Raw genomic sequence first — 17,470 nt, forward strand, 5'->3', positions numbered from 1 at the left:
GGGTTTTAGTCTATTACCCATGAATGAACTGCATCTGATTGGTAAGATACACAGAGGAAAATACCCATAATGCTCAGCGGGGAAGCTAACAATATTTACAGCTCTTGAATATCTTTTCCTTTAAAGTGCAAAACAGAAGATTAAAAAAAAAACACAACAGTGATAAAATCAAAATAAAACTAATACTTAGAGATGACCACCCCTCCCCCTGAGAGTGTGTGTGTGTGTGTGTGTGTGTGTGTGTGTGTGTGTGTGTGTGTGTGTGTGTGTGTGTGTGTGTTGCATTGTTATCAGCATGCTCAGCCCTAGATCCCAGAGAACAGACAGAAATTTCACTACAACATAAAGGATTCTTACCTTCTCTCATTCACAAGTCCACTCCCCACGAATCAAGAGAGAAAAACAATCCACACACACACACACACCACAGGAAGTACACACACACACACACACACACAGACACACACTCTCTCCTAAACTTTTCCTTGTCCTGTTCCTGCACAAAAACCTTAAGCGTCCTGCTCCGAGAAGGTGCACTGTGTGTTAAATCAGCGTGCTAATGAACCTCCTGTTCTCTCTCTCTCTTTCTCTCTCTCTCTCTCTCTCTCTCTCTCTGAGCATGAGTGTGTGAGTGAGTGTGTGAAAGAGAAGGAGGGGGTTAACGGCTAAAGCTGTTCACACTCATTCACATGCAGATTGCCAAGGAGCTCACACTAATCCAAAAGAGGACTCTTTCTCTTCTCCTCTCCTCCACTCCAGTCCACACCACACCACACCACACCACGCCACTCCACTCCTCCCCCACACCATCCTTTCCTTTCCTCTCCTCACATCTATCATACTCCCCTGATGAACACAGAGCCAGGAGAATAAGGAATTGTCCTGCAAAAGCAATGAGTATCAAAACACAATTCCTTTAAAGACCCTTTCAAGTGCATGAAGAACATTCTGGAGAAACGTTTGGATTCGCAAACATCAGCTGGAGATCAGACACAAAGAAATCAGACACTCTGTAGTCGGATTGTTCTGGACACATAAAGAAGGTTCTGTGTGAGTGAGCAGAAAGTTTGGACTCACGGTTCTGGTACCGGTTTCTTTAATAACAAAAAAGTTTACTTGCCTTTTTATCGATGCTTTTACTTAAATCTTTTACTTTTTTTTTTTTTTTACTGTTTTTTTAAATAATTATTAATACACATATTTCTATATATTTATATATTATAATATTTATATATTATATATTTATACATATTTATATTGATATTTTCTTTTTATAAATTATTTTCCATCACTAAAAATAAAATTAAATTTTTATAGATTTTTTTTATTTTTTATTTTTCCTGCTTTTCATTTTTTTAATGAAGCTTCAAAAAGCATTATTTAATTTATTATTATTTTATTATTTTATTTTCCATGAAAAAAAAAATTCACCACAAACCTAGCTAATGCTAGCTGCTAGTCTACTGATTATGTCATACTTTTCTGCATTTCTGTTCTGAAATAAAAAATAATTGTGATTCTATTATCACTCGACTAAATCTAAAGTCTTTTAGTGGAATAAAATCAGGAACTTTTATTATAATAAACACACATTTGAGGCCATGTATTAGCATTGTGTTAGCATTATCCAAGAACATGCTAGACATCTGACAAATACCTGCCATTGTTTTCAGCCATGATTCACTATTTAGTAGATTTCTGAAAGCTGATTGGACGGTTTGAGGACTCACAGATGCCCCGCCTTTAAAAGTGTAGAGCTCCATATGTATGAAGATGAGTGTGTGATGTTCTCCATGTTACTTTGGAGATTCATTAACGAGCCCTGACCAGGCAACGCTGGACCTGTGGGAAAAATCCGGGTCAAGTGTGTGTGTGTGTGTGTGTGTGTGGGGGGGGGGGTGGTGTTGCTCGACTTTACACACACAAAGTTTTGTGTCTAAACTTCTGCAGTCCTTATATGATCTGGAGGAGAGACGACGCCTGAGTGCATCCATGTAGGGATGCCGGGTTTACCCTATAGCCAGAAGAAGAAGAAGAAGAAGAAGAACGTCCTCCTTCTCCATCTTCTCCTCCTCCTCCTCCTGTTGGTTTTTCAGAAAGGCCCCTGAGACAGAACGCTAGACTTCACGCTGAGAGGTAGAAAGGACTTGTCGGAATCATACGTTTTTTTTTGTGGGACACACGAGGAATAATAACGACCGCCGAGGCCTTTGTAACACGTAGACGAAAGGAGAGCGACTATTGTGCAACTTAGACGAAGTGTCAAGTTCTTTGAAAAACACAAGCAAAGATTATTTCATACAAATCCATCCTCATGTAAAAGAAACGAAAAGAAACAGAAGTAAAAGCTGTTTGTTCCTTAGCTTAAGTGATACGAGCTGAAGATGTCAGTTATGCAGGCACTGTGTGTGTGTGTGTGTGTGTGTGTGTGTGTGTGTGTGTGTGTGTGTGTGTGTGTGTGTGTGTGTGTGTTTGTTTGACCACAGACAGCTCTCTGAGTGTGATGTGGGCCTCTTTCACTCTCTCTCCCTCCCTCCCTGGTGGCATGTTTAACCAATTCAGTGCCACATTGAGCCGGTTGCATTTACTTCCTGTCTTGCAACACAATTTGAACATAATTACAAGTTCTTCTCCAAAGGAATCAAGGTTGCCAGATCAGTACAAATGAAATCACCCAGATTAACACCTTTGGTGTCACCGAATAAACGGCTGTTTTGCATCTAACGGTGTCACATACTGACCGCCGCAACCTACACGCGAGACTCTGAAGACATCTGAAAGTTTGTCTCATAGCAAAAGTGCAGGTATAATCAGAATAAAACAGCCCACTTCTGCTTAATAAGACAGAAACAGTGAACTGGAAAAGTGGGTGGGAATGAACAGCGAGTGACCTTTTAATGACGATAATAATAATAATAATAATAATAATAATAATAATAATAATAATAATAATAATAATAATAATAATAATAATAATAATAATAATAATTTATCACTATCATCTCTTAAACTGGGTCGTATGTGGGCTCTGAATGTGATTTCTGCTAAATCTGTTGTTCTGTTCAACTGCACTTGAAATCTAGCGCATTTTTATATTTACTATTTTGACCTCACACAACTTTTGTTTCAGGACATCTTCCGCTTTCTAGACAGAATCGTGACGCGAAGCTGTAGAAATTAAACCGAACTAGAAATGAAAATCAAAAAACAAAACTCATTTCTCTGACAGGAAAGGAACGTCCTCGAACCCGTACAAGAGGAAGTTCATGGTCGGAATTCAGGAAGTCCGAAAAGACACCAAAGTCTGATGTTCTGCTTAAGCGCTGGTGACATTTACACACTCCAGAAATGCTGAAAGGCCACAGAGTGAAGCTCGCTTCGTTTGTCGGCTATCTGTGTGTACGAACGCCTCACAGCGCAAACCGTCTTAACCACCAGATCGACCCGAGGGTCAATTAACTAAACTAAAAAAAATTTTTTTTTAAAAACCCCAGACACTTCTTTCAAAAATTTCAATAAACTTACAGATTCACAACAGAAAACCTCCCCACTGTGGACATGCACAAATCTGTGAAATGTATCTGTACAAAAATAAAACACCAAGAAAAAAAAAAACGACAGAAAATTTCGCCAATTTACGACAATTTCCACAGAAATCTGGTCAAATTTGAAAATAAGGCACCGAAAACTGACGTTAAAATATTATACACTAATAGTTATTGTACTGATGCTGTACTCCGTTATATTATACGTATTTTACCAAAAAAAAGAATTACATTGGGGGGGGGGGGGGTCAAAATTTTGCAAAACCTGAAAATAAGACTGAAACTAAGGAGTCGGATCAGTAAGAAGCATGGAGTTCATTCGGCACACAGTCCAAACAGATGTTCAACTGAATCTCAAGAGAATCTCCAGTCAAAAATAAATAAATAAATAAATAAAAAGATGTGTGATTTCCTTCTATTTCAAAAAGTGAGCGGAAGAAACGATAATGGATCTGAAGAAAAGTTTGAACGCTCAAACACTGAGAAGTGAAAGTGCTGAAGGAGGAGCGTGGAGTGACGGAGCGCACATGTAGGACTCGTCAAACTCTAGAAGACGTCAACACGCTTTTATATATCGTGTAAAAGAGATGAAGCTCTCGACACGCAAACTTTTCCTGTTTCACAACGTTCAGGCTTTTTTCCAAATTTCCGACATGAGTTCACACAACATGACTCTCCTGCAGCGAATGTAGCTCTGTAATGTCCTCCTAAAGCATGTGTGTGTGTGTGTGTCTGTGTGTGTGTGTGTGTGTGTGTGTGTGTGTGTGAAGACACACCGACTCACCCTGTCCAGAGTTAAGAAGAAACTGCTTTTCCTCTCGCCCAGCCCTGTACAATGTCCAACAGGGGGGGGGGGGGGGGAAGCACAACAACACACACAACACAACACACACCCACTAAACACACCCGATACACGCGCACACACGCCGGAGTGCACACAGACACACAAGGACACACACTGACACACACGTCCGCTCTTTCTCGTACACTGAGATTTAGCTTTCTCTCCGTTTTTTCTATCTTTTTTTTTTTACAGTAAATGAGTAAGTGTTAGCTGAGTAATGCCGTTTGTCAGGAGAGGAAGTGGGGCAGAGCAAAGATCGCACACACACACACACACACACAGACACACACACACACACACACCCTCAATCTCTCACTTGTTAAAGGTTCTTTCCTTTTTTTCCTTTAAGTCCTACATGTCCCCCTTTTTCTGACAGTACAGAGGGTTCTATAAAGTCCCTTTATGACCCTTTTATCATATAAATATTTCGAGAGCAAAATAAGTTTTCCTTTTTTTTTTTCCCAAGCATTTGGCCAACATTTATTTTTTAATCGATTCTTCTGTCCGTTCCTATGAGTAAATAGTTACAGGTTCTGTACAGATCTCTCCGAATATATTCCCTCTCAGAAAAGTTTAAGGTTCTAGATTTACTCCTTATTTATAGAAAACAAAAGCAGCATTTTTCTGTCACTTTACAGATTTCTCCGTAAAAAGTTCTGTATAGATCCGAACTAAGAGATCCCCTGCTTCTAGGTTTAACCCCCCCCCCCCTTTTCTTTAACCCAAATTTTTTAAAGTAATCTACAACATCGTCTAAAGTGTCACATCCCCAGGTCTCATGAGATAAAACTGACCTAAAGCGCTAATGGTTTGCGGCTTTGCTATTATGACGCGCTATCAGCGAAGCAGGATGCTGAACTTTCCGGAAAGACAAAACACACGCAGTACAGAAGGAAATGGCCTCTTTCGAGCACCGCACAACCTCCATAACCTCCTCATCTGGAGTTTCAGCAACATGTCGCGAGACCTCAACCTACAGTACAGGATCTAAGGGATTCTCTGAGATGGCGGTTTTCCAGGAATCAAATATAGCATTGTCTCTTGGTGACCTCTTCCATCGCAACATCCTGTATCTGATGAACCTTTTTTGTTCGACATTTCTATTTTTAATGATGCTCCTGCACAAAATGTAGGCACGGAGGCTGAAAAGTTCCTGTTTATCCCTTTATCCGTACCGCTAGAACACTTTATATAGAAGGAGAAAGATGGCACAGAAAACAATAAGGGTGGGCTTGTGTGATGAAGTGATGAAGTTCATTGATCTGTAGCTTCCAGCAACCTAAGTCCGTTCCACATACTAGAACGAGCGCAGTGACCTGTATAGATGGTACGTTTACCAATCTAATTAGCTAAATGCTACTAGAAAATCAAATAAAGTAGGCGGAGTTCACCGGTACTTAAAATTCATTCAAATAATTTGTATTAATAATCTTAGCAAGCTAATTAATCTATTTCAGAAATGTTCAAGCTAACGAAAATGAAAACAAAGACGTTTTCTAATCATAGTCAAATCAACGTTCGTCAGTAAAAGTGAACTGATTTATTGTTGTACTATTTTCACCTTGGCTAATATTAGCTAGCTAATGTTTACTTTGTTTATTGCATCATTCACACTTTAACTTCACAGAACTCTCATGCCCCTTTTCCACCGAGGCAGTTCGAGTTGGAGCCTAATTCAGAACCAGTTCTCTCTGTTTCGACCGCCAAAGCACCGGCTCTGAACCAGGAAAAGTGGTTCTTAAGTAGCACCAAAACGTTGCTGGTCTAGACTTAAGAACCGCTTGCATCAGGAGCTGGGGGCGGGGCTACTGTTAGCGCATTTGATAATGTACCTTAAGTATACTAATGTTTAATACATTTTTACTTTACCGCGATATGATACGTTATCAGCACACATGATAGTAGGTAGCTACATGCTAAGGCTAAATTTTTTTCTGTGTTAATGATAAAATAACATTATGTACTTTATCGATTACAACCGCCGCACGTACACGTTTTATTCGCCGCGTTTGGATGCCAATGTACTTTCGCAAAGCCATGAACATTAACAGTAAAGCAACATCCGCCATAGTTGTTGTGTTTGCCACTGCAAAGAGGCATTACATCTGCTCAACCCGAGTTTTTACAGCGACTCGATATTACCTCAGATCGACAAGACGTAACATGCTACATGCTACACTGGCAGTCGGTTCCACAGGAAGAACAGAAAGCAGCTCATTTTTCAGCCTCTTTTATATTCCATTAAGTGAATTCCACTGACACGGATTATGTTTCAGAGTCGGCACCAGTCAGCGTTAAATATAAAAACCAACAAGTCGTGGAATCGTTCAAATCTTGGGAAATATTATTGATCTGAAAGTGCCAAATTGGCAGCTAGGCCAAGATTCTTTAAACCCTCATGTTTTCCTCTCTAGTTCAGACTTCAGATTGAATCTTTTTGAAAAGGAAACGATACAAGTAAAATCTTCAGAAGTCTTATTTATTTCAGCTATACGATGCCTTGCATACGTATTTAACTTTTCAACATTTTGCAGTAGGACTGAAATGAAATGAAAGGGGAATATACGTCATGAATTCACACCAAATAGCCCATAATATAGTGCATACAAAACTGTAGCACATTTCACGTGTAGCACATTTCACGTGAAACCCCTATATTACGTCCTCAAGGAGTCATATAATTATTTTCGTCGACGGTCCGCGAAAAAAGCTTGAAAACTTAGTGAAACGTATGGCATCACAAAGCCCAAGGAGGCAATAAAAAAAAACAAAAGTCTGGGATATACATTGATTAAGGGATTAACTGATGCAAGACGCCATTATTCAAGGGGCCGTGAGTAACTCTGTACATGACGCTACCACCACCATGCTTCATAAATCACGATCAAGTCAATTTCGTTCAGTTCCTGGTTATTTTCACTTTGGATCGGATTGTGGGGGGTTATGAAGTTAATGCAGGCACCGATTGTAATATTTATGCTTGAGACCTACAAAACTATATATTCATATATCCACAGGACACGTGACAACTGCCAAATGTGTGAATTGTATTTATGGACTCTAATAGCAGAAACAATTCATTCATTCATTCATTCATTCATTCATCTTCTACCGCTTATCCGAACTTCTCGGGTCACGGGGAGCCTGTGCCTATCTCAGGCGTCATCGGGCATCGAGGCAGGATACACCCTGGACGGAGTGCCAACCCATCACAGGGCACACACACACTCTCATTCACTCACACACGCACACACTAAAGACAATTTTCCAGAGATGCCAGTCAACCTACCATGCATCTCTTTGGACCGGGGGAGGAAACCGGAGTACCCGGAGGAAACCCCCGAGGCACGGGGAGAACATGCAAACTCCACACACACAAGGTGGAGGCAGGAATCGAACCCCCGACCCTGGAGGTGTGAGGCGAACGTGCTAACCACTAAGCCACCGTGTCCCCCCCTAGCAGAGACAATCTATATTTAAAAACTCTTATAAAGCCTTGGGAATTTGTGTGGGAATTTGTATTCTTAGCAGGTTTCAACATGTAAACATGGCTGAGCAGGTCAGGACACATGTATCAGTATGTTCCCTGTAATAATAAAAGCAGACGATGAGATTGATTGGTTGAGCTGCCTGGAGTAATTAAAGAACAAGCCGAACACACAAATCCACTTTGTCTAACAACTACATTTCCAGGGTGATAACCTTTCCACAACATTTTCCTAAAACATTTCATAAACGTTTGTTTTTTCCCCAGTTCAAATTGATAGGGTTTTTTTCAGCCAGCAAAAACAAACTACGGAAAACGTGAACACAACCCTGTGTGACTCAGATGGACGACAGCCCGAGCCATCTGCTGTACATTTCCAGTCAAAATCCTGCAACGGCGCTAAAAGGAACCTCTGTATTCTGTGAGCAGCGATTGGACCCTAGGGTGTTCCCCCGTCTCCAATGTCCATGTCTTCTGACCCCCATTAACAACAAAAGGTCTCATTTGTAGCCGTGATCCTATGCTAATGTGGGGAAAATTTTTTTTACGAATCATATGGGTTGCCAGATCAGCGTTTCCCTTTTCACCCACCCTTGTTCCCTGATGAGTAGGGACTTGTGTAAGGGTCAATCGGGATCAGCCTCCTGGAGGGATCAAACAGGAGACTGGGGGACCAACAGGGGGATTTTTTGGTGGAGACAAAAAAAAGTTTTATTCATTGCATTAAATGAAAAAAACATTTTACTCACAGTTTCAATCATCATTGTATCATATCTAAATAATCAGATGATTGTCACCTTAAGCTGTCACAACATTTTGTATTTTCGTACACTTAGCGATTCACCTAGTTCAAATCATTCTAGCTTACATTTCAGAGTTTAACAATGAACCTGTTGTTTGTTTGCTTTCGCCACTGTTTTCGTACGTTTCTTAGTTAATAACTTGGTGAAATAACCAACAATTTATCATCGTTCAAATTATACACATTTTTATTGGTCGAGAGAAATTTGCTGACGGGATGAAGCGTAAGTGATAACTGGAGATGTTTCATGAACATTCCATAACAATCCATGTAACTGTGGATGGATACGTGCTGTTAAATAATGTCGTGCTATAAATAATCAACATCATTTCATCACTTCTCAACTGACACTTATTTATCGTTCTCGTCATTCAGGCCTGTTAAATTTTATTCTCCTATCAAATAATACACAATAAGATGATACACAAAGAAACTGCATACTGCTAATTAGATATTAACTTCCTATATTTCAATGAAAGGAAAAAAAAACACTGTTTTTATCAAGCATGTTAATAAACTCGCTCGCTGCCCCCTAGTGGTGAATGAGACCACTGACACGAATGTTGTGATGTTCGTCACACAAACATTGTTTAGGCACATCTGCTGTGTGACCTGCGTTTCCTGTGCTTTATGCACTTCAGTGGAGAAAATACGATGGACGAGACAAGCTGCAGCTAAGCAAACAGTGCATGGGGTTAAAGGAATGTCTATGTGTTAAAAAGATATCGTTTGGATTTACTGTGGCATTGTGGGAATTCAGCGATGGACCATATATTACACTATGCTTTCAGGTATCATTATAAAATGACAAAAATAGTATGATTTTATAAACAGAATGTAATGAATGAAAACAGTTAATGATAAAATTTAATAGTGCTCATGAGACACAGTACGGGGCACGGTGGCTTAGTGGTTAGCATATTCGCCTCACACCTCCAGGGTTGGGGGTTCGATTCCCGCCTTTGCCTTGGGTGTGTGTGTGGAGTTTGCATGTTCTCCCCGTGCCTCGGGGGTTTCCTCCGGGTACTCTGGTTTCCTCCCGCGGTCCAAAGACATGCATGGTAGGTTGATTGGCATCTCTGGAAAATTGTCCGTAGTGTGTGAGTGTGTGAGTGAATGAGAGTGTGTGTGTGCCCTGCGATGGGTTCGCACTCCGTCCAGGGTGTATCCTGCCTTGTTGAGGTAGTTCGGACATCCATTGGGGCCAAGTGATCCATAAACATCCAAATCATGGTGACTAGGTTCAAGCTAACCCAAAATATACCTATTGAATCCATTTGATCCACACTGGTTACAGTTCTAACCTCATCTTTATTGGGTCTAAATTCAAAAGATCCCAAACGCTCTACTCTACGTCTAAGTGTCCCTTTTATGTCCAAATCATCCCAAAACAAGAAACATCAAACTTTTCCTATTGGCTCTGGGCCATCGTAAACAAATCTTATCAAGTCGGCATCATCCCAAATGATCCCTTTCAAGTTTGAGTCATCCAAAACTATCCCTATGAAGTCCAAGTTGCATACAATCTCCATCAAGTTCAAGACATCTCAAAACATCTCTACTGGGTCAATGGGAGCCTATCACAGGTGACCCTATTGACCCAAATCATCCCAAACATTTTCTATGACTTTGGTCAAGCCCACCCACATTATCCCCTTGGGTCCAAGTAATCCAACTCTCCAATCTGGGTTGAAGTCATCTCAGATTATCTCTATTGGGCCCTATACCTTCTCTGTTGGTTCTGAAGTATTGCAGATCTTCCATAATTATGCTTAACCCTGATTCCAAGTTATTCCCTATTGCATTCAAATAATTCAAAAACAGCTGTTGGAACCGAACCCTTCCAAACTTAGTGGTTAGTGGTTAGCACGTTCGCCTCACACCTCCAGGGTTGGGGGTTCGATTCCCACCTCCAACTTGTGTGTGTGGAGTTTGCATGTTCTCGCCGTGCCTCGGGGGTTTCCTCCGGGTACTCCGGTTTACTCCCCCGGTCCAAAGACATGCATGGTAGGTTGATTGGCATCTCTGGAAAATTGTCCGTAGTGTGTGATTGTGTGAGTGAATGAGAATGTGTGTGTGTGTGCCCTGTGATGGGTTGGCACTCCGTCCAGGGTGTATCCTGCCTCGATGCACGATGACGCCTGAGATAGGCACAGGATCCCCGTGACCCGAGTAGTTCGGATAAGCGGTAGAAAATGAATGAATGAATGAATGATTGAATGAATGTACTTTCTCGGTCCAAGATGTACCAAACCATCACTATTGGTTTGAGAGTCATTCTAAACCACCACTAATTATTTTAAGGTATTCTAACCTATCTTTTTAGACTCATCCCAAATTATCCCTATTGGTACCACAATGCTATAATTATTTGGTGCATGTAACATATTACGTTGTAAGATATTACTAGTACTGTCGAAATTTTTTTTTTAAGGAAATTTCTTACCCAGACCAAATCCTAAAAAATGACAAAACTGCAGAAATTAGATTCCACAATTTCTTGGCTATAAGTGTAACCTTAGCTGAAAGTGGGAGATGCTCCCCAGATTGGGTTTGTTGATCTGGTTACTTTTCCAGCCTGGAGCTAGGTGGGAAAGCCAAGCTGCCATTCATGTCTTGGCCCAATATGTTGATAATTCCAATTCCTCAGGAAGTTGTACGGAACTCGATACTACCAAAGCAAAAGGCGCCGTTCCTTTCTGACAATCTTCCAAGGAAAGAAATACACACCTTTATCTGCACAGTAGAATCTTCAACTGAAGGGAAGCAGCTCTGAATTGTACAAATTCGAATTCAGTGTTTTTAGGTGGGGGATTGACTTATGTTTGAAAGGTCCGTCGGAAATATACGGCATTCCCAGAGTCACACAGACTCACATACCAGCTATGTTTGCACAAGGTGGTCCACCATGGTCAGTGGGTCAAATGCATTTAGCAGCTTTTCTTCCTAAAGCTAATCTTTACTCATGTTCTGTTTCAAAACAGCAACCTCATGCAAGAAAAGGCCATAAAAACTTACAAAAGAAAAACTGGGCATTGTTTTTATAACCCAATTAAACACAAGTTTTGGCATATATATAAGGGTTGAACTCAAGGAGCTATTAACATTTAATGAAATAAAATACATTATGAGCAATCTGATGGCAATTAACCTAAAAGCAAATGACATTAATACGACTTACATTGGAGGACATAACTGTTTCCTATTCGGAACAGATTTCTTCCCACAAAGTGGACAAAACAGCCTCATCCTAATTCTGTTTCCATGCAGGAGTGACTAATTGGTCAAGGACCCATGGATCTGGAGCCTTCCTTCCCTAAAAACAATAACAGGATCCCACCACCAGATGCATGGAGAACGCCAAGCACCCCCCAACCTCCGGACTCTCCTTCCTTCTTTTTGGTCAAAAGCTCCAGTTTCAACAGCCTCACACTCACACACCACTCCCTCTTTCCAAACACAAAACAGGAGAAAATAAATCGCCATCATCAGCCTGGGGCTGATTCCTTATCTTATCACATGCTGCTCCTTCTTTCGTCTTCGGTACCCTTCTTATCTGCCTGCAGGAGGGCACCTGAATTGGAAAGGGAGTATCAAAGGTGCAGTGAAGGCTCAATTAATCTTCCTGTGAAATGAGCATTAGCTTCGTCGCTTGTTTCTAAACCCAGAGAAAGAAGTTCTTTATACTAGAGCCTTCATCTGATTAGAAATCATTTACACACACAAAAACAGAGTTAGCGTAGCTTGCTCGGTTGTCATTAATAAAGTATGCTAATGAGATAGGCAATCTTCTAAGTCCAGGGTTTAAAAAAAAAAGACCTGTGCCTTTTTACTGACAGGGTAGTAAAGCTCTGTATAGAAAGGCCCAAGCAGGGGAGAATTTACTTCAGCAAAATTCAATAAAAACAACTTATTTTTCCAGCTTCACTTCTGGCAAGTAAGGCCCTATTCGGGACGGGATTAGTTTTACGTGGGGACGTGGGGGTAAAGTAATTATTACCAGAGCTTCTCTGTGATTTTAGTCCTGTCCGAATGTGCCATCTCGGTAATCATTACAGACAATGTCAGTAAAGATTACGGCGACTTTTACCTTCTGTAAAAAGGTCCGGAAAAATTACCTCAGGTAATACTGATCCCGTCCGAATAGACCCGCTGTAAATATGTACGGTAAAATTTCGTCATTTCCTGTTTAAAAGTAGTTTTTGGCGCGTTTTTCAAGCATGGAGGCGCCAAGTTGTCTGTTTGCGCACGTGATAACGGGAAGCAACATCATACGCACATGACAACAAGGAGGTTACTGTGGTGCGTAAAGCGAGTTACCCTTCCCACTTCTGCTAGTTTTACTGAGATGTCTTGTCCCGTGCGAATTGGCCAATTAATATTACAGACGTCCTGAGGTAAAATTGCATTACCCCACGTCCCCACGTAAAACTAGTCCCGTCCGAATAGTGCTTATGAATGTATGTGATTCAGTCATGAAAGAGCATTTTTGTTCACCGTTATCACGTTCTATAAATGATAATTATACTAAGTGGGATTAAATGGGTCAATGTTTGATTTGTTTTGCATGTACAATGTGGCAATTGTCTTAGCTGCAGCTCCGGGCAACGTTGGTGTAAACCGGAGAGCAAAAATAATCTGATCAAAGAGGTGGAGCTTTTGGTATGTTTTTCTTTTTTCTTTTTCCACCCACTCATACTGAGATCCTTCATCTGCTACCACTACCTGATGGTGCAAGATCATCTATTGATATGCACCTGGAAACAGAAAGAATGGAAGGAAAACGGTGTGTTTGGTTATCGTTCACATTTTACGGTGAGGAAAATTATGGTGCAAATAATCTAGACTAGTTTAGTTATGTTAGCTTCCAGTTAGTCCTTTTTGTTTATTAGTTTACCATGATAGGTTTTACTCTAGATTAGCATTAAGTCATTAAATCTGCACTCTATACTTATTATAGCTTTGCAACAATCAAATTTAAACAACTGACAGATTTTCCACTAGATCAGCTTTCACTCACTAGGTTACTTTCAATTTACTTTAACTTCACTTTCACCATATTACATATTACTCACTACTTTCACCCACTAGATTACTGTTCATTCACTAGATTACCTTTCAACCACTAGACTGCTTTTTACTTCCCAGATTACCTTGCACTCACACACTATATTACCTTCCACTTACTGGATTACCTTCCACTCACCAATACATTTCTTCCACTATATTACCTTCCACTCACTAAATTACCTTTCTTCCACTAGATTACCTTCCACTCACCATTACATTTCTCCCACTAGATTACCCTCCACTCACTAAATTACCTTTCTTCCACTAGATTACCTTCCAGTCACTAGATTACCTTTCACCCACTAGATTACCTTCCAGTCACTAAATCACCTTTCTCCCACTAGATTACCTTCCAGTCACTAGATTACCTGTCACCCACTAGATTACCTTCCAGTCACTAGATTACCTTTCACCCACTAGATTACCTTCCAGTCACTAGATTACCTTTTACCCACTTAATTACTGTTTATCGCCTTGCACTCACCCACTATATAACCTTCCGCTTACTAGATTACCTTACAGTCACTATTACCTTTCTCCCACTAGATTACCTTCCACTCGCTAGATTACCTTTCTTCCTTTAGATTACCTTTCAGTCACTAAATTACCTTTAACCCACTAGGTTACTGTTTATTACCTTCCACTCACCCATTATATTACCTTCCACTCGCTAGATTACCTTTCTTCCTCTAGATTACCTTCCAGTCACTAGATTACCTTCCAGTCGCTAGATCACCTTTATCCCACTAGATTACCTTCCACTCGCTAGATTACCTTTCTCCCACTAGATTACCTTCCAGTCACTAGATTACCTTCCAGTCACTAGATCACCTTTCTCCCACTAGATTAACTTCCAGTCACTAGATTACCTTTCACCCACTAGATTACTGTTTATTACCATGCACTTACACACTATATTACCTTCCACTCTCTATCTTACCTTTCTCCCACTAGATTACCTTCCACACACTAGATTACCTTTCACACACCAGGTTAGCTTTCACTCGATTTATTATATTTCACTTCCTATCTTAGCGTTTGACTGGTAGATTATTTGTAAGCCCTTCATTAGCTGCATCATTAAAAAAAAACTCACTATATGGATAATTCTAATTCTGCTGCCTTCTCATGCAGTCCATTTCCTCAGGAAGTGCTCAGTCAGCTGTGTACACACACTCCTTCCACACGTGTGTTAACATTAAAGATCCAGCTTATCGTTTAATGTTTATACCCTTGGCAGGGTTTTTAATAGCTTTTCAAGCAGGGGAAATACACATCCTCATTAAAGTACATGTGTTTCCTTCCTTTCAGGGAGATCCCCATCCAGCACAAAGCCGAGCATCATAAACACTCGGACTCACAAACAGATGTCAGTTTTGACTGGATCATGCTGTTGGATAGAGAATAAGAGTTAATAAATGGAGGTGAAAGACTGTAAATGACACACAGACAATCCACCCGTGATGTCGTCTGATACTGTTTTATTAGCTCAGAGGCCACGTCGTACAAAGATACGATTGTTTGCAAATAAACCATATAAAAAGCTTCTGTAATAGGATTTCAGAGTTCAGCTGCCGCCCAGGAAAAGTCTTCTTTTTTTCACTTTTTTTTCATGTAGTACAATACAATAAGTGTGTGTGTGTGTGTGTGTGTGTGTGTGTGTGTGTGTGTGTGTGTGTGTGTGTGTGTGTGTGTGTGTTTGAGACAGCTGCAGCAATGTGGGAACTGACGAGCCGTGTGTTTCTGTGCCGTAACTCGATATATCTGCTGGAATCTCAAAACTCATTAAATCTCATTGCCGGCGGCAGAAATCAGCTCATAAAAAGTGTAAGTACATCGTCTTTAGGAAATTGTGTCAAATCCGCCGTGTGTGTTCTGGGCAAGGATTGTCAAGCACATCAAGAAATCCAAAATATTGAAAGGAACAAAAAAAAGATTCAAGGTGCTAAAGGTTCTACCGAAACGTATTCTTTTCAACGTCAGCAGAGACGCACTGTATTTTGGGGCGGGGCAAGCAGTATTGTCCGCTGCTGATTGGTTATGCAAATTGAATTACACATCATCACTTTTTTGTTTTATTCATTCCTTCATTCATTTTCTACCGCTTATCCGAACTTCTCGGGTCACGGGGAGCCTGTGCCTATCTCAAGCGTCATCGGGCATCGAGGCAGGATACACCCTGGATGGAGTGCCAACCCATCACACACACACACACACTCTCATTCACTCACACACACACTCATTCACTCACAAACTACAGACAATTTTCCAGAGATGCCAATCAATCTACCATGCATGTCTTTGGACCGGGGGAGGAAACCGGAGTACCCGGAGGAAACCCCTGAGGCACGGGGAGAACATGCAAACTCCACACACACACAAGACGGAGGCAGGAATCGAACCCCCAACTGTGGAGGTGTGAGGCAAACGTGCTAACCACTAAGCCACCATGCCCCCCCCTCTTTTGTTTTATTTGTGCAAAAAATATTTATTTTCATTTTCAATTATTTTTGCTTTTACTGCATAAATTCTCAAAACGCAAAACAATCAATTCACTTAGAATTTGCTTATTGAATAATATTGTTATTAATAATAATATGTTTGTTTTTATTAGTAATTTTTTTTTCCTGATACTTTTATGGTAACAATCTTGCAATTATTCTCATATTTAATTTTTAAAATATATATGTTTTTTTGTAATATACATTATGTCGATATCCTGAACTTTTATTGATATGAAAACTTTATTTTATAATTAATAGTTTATTAATCAAAACCAATTTTCTGATCAAATTCAGTGCATTGTGGGATACCATGTGGCAAAACATATGCGGTAAAGCAATCACTTCCTGGATCTTGAACCTAAAATATGGTGATTGGTCCAGCAGAAAATGTTTTGCTGTCTTTTTGTTGTTTCCTGTTTTAGGTTTTGCGCCCTGGGAAAAACTCCCTTGGATAAAAATTTAAACATCATGAATTTAAGATCCGGGTTACAAGCAGAGGGCAGGCTTTTAACTGTTCAAAAACAAAACATGACCTTCAACCTTGCTACAATGTTGTAAAGAACCTCAGCCCCGGACACTGACGTGATCTCATAATGTTTACAAGAAGAAGACGCACAGAAGACGCTGAACGTTTACCAAAAGCACACGTTTCCTGCTTTACAGCTGGGCCACGTAGCATCCTTCTTGTCAAACAACGCATCGCACCTCTCTGATTAGCCCCGAGCCGCTTTGAACCGTCGCTATGAGAAGAAACTTCAGTGTTTATTGTTTCCTGTTTATTAAGATATGGTGCCTTTGAGGCTAATAGAGACTCAGGAAGAATGTCAAGTAGCTTAAATGACGGGGCCTGAAAGATAAGCGCTTTTTACGTTTGGAGGATAAACAGTCCGTCCACAGAGTTCGACCGTCACCCTGTGGCTGCCATTTCTGTTTAGACTTTTACGTTAGCACGAATCTAAACTGCAGCAGAGTTCATTTATCAACGTCATGATAATTAAGATAACCTTCTTTCACAAAGGGCAGGGAAAAACTGCGAGCAAGTCGAAACGCCCGAGAAGACCGGGACAAAAGACCAGACTTCAATGAGAAAGGAAGCTAAATGAATGTGCAGAAAGTTCACTATGTTGTTTGTGTTTTCAGTCTCACTGTACCACCAAAACAATGAGCGCATTGTTGTTTTGGGTCACTTCCTTCAGAAAGAGCAAATGTCAAGCGCTC

The 17,470-nt window shown here is 40.5% G+C and overlaps 1 protein-coding gene across 3 annotated transcripts in view; it reads right to left on the reverse strand.

Annotated features, from left to right (window-relative positions):
• The window catches only part of septin12 (septin 12), a 55,592-nt gene that overhangs the window by 20,746 nt on the left and 17,376 nt on the right, over positions 1-17,470 (reverse strand). The window contains exon 1 of one of the 3 annotated variants that reach the window (XM_027138116.2): positions 4,330-4,582. The exons of 1 other annotated variant lie outside the window; for it this stretch is intronic. Coding sequence is in view for 1 of the 2 variants with exons in the window: in XM_027138113.2 (XP_026993914.2) it covers positions 358-367 (10 nt within the window). In the remaining variant the exon portion in view is untranslated. Of the gene's footprint in view, positions 1-357; positions 574-4,329; positions 4,583-17,470 lie in introns of those variants that run through there. One more of the 3 variants, XM_027138113.2, reaches the window with a different exon arrangement.

This window comes from Tachysurus fulvidraco, chromosome 15 (assembly GCF_022655615.1).
Source record: "Tachysurus fulvidraco isolate hzauxx_2018 chromosome 15, HZAU_PFXX_2.0, whole genome shotgun sequence".
Taxonomy (NCBI): Eukaryota; Metazoa; Chordata; class Actinopteri; order Siluriformes; family Bagridae; genus Tachysurus; species Tachysurus fulvidraco.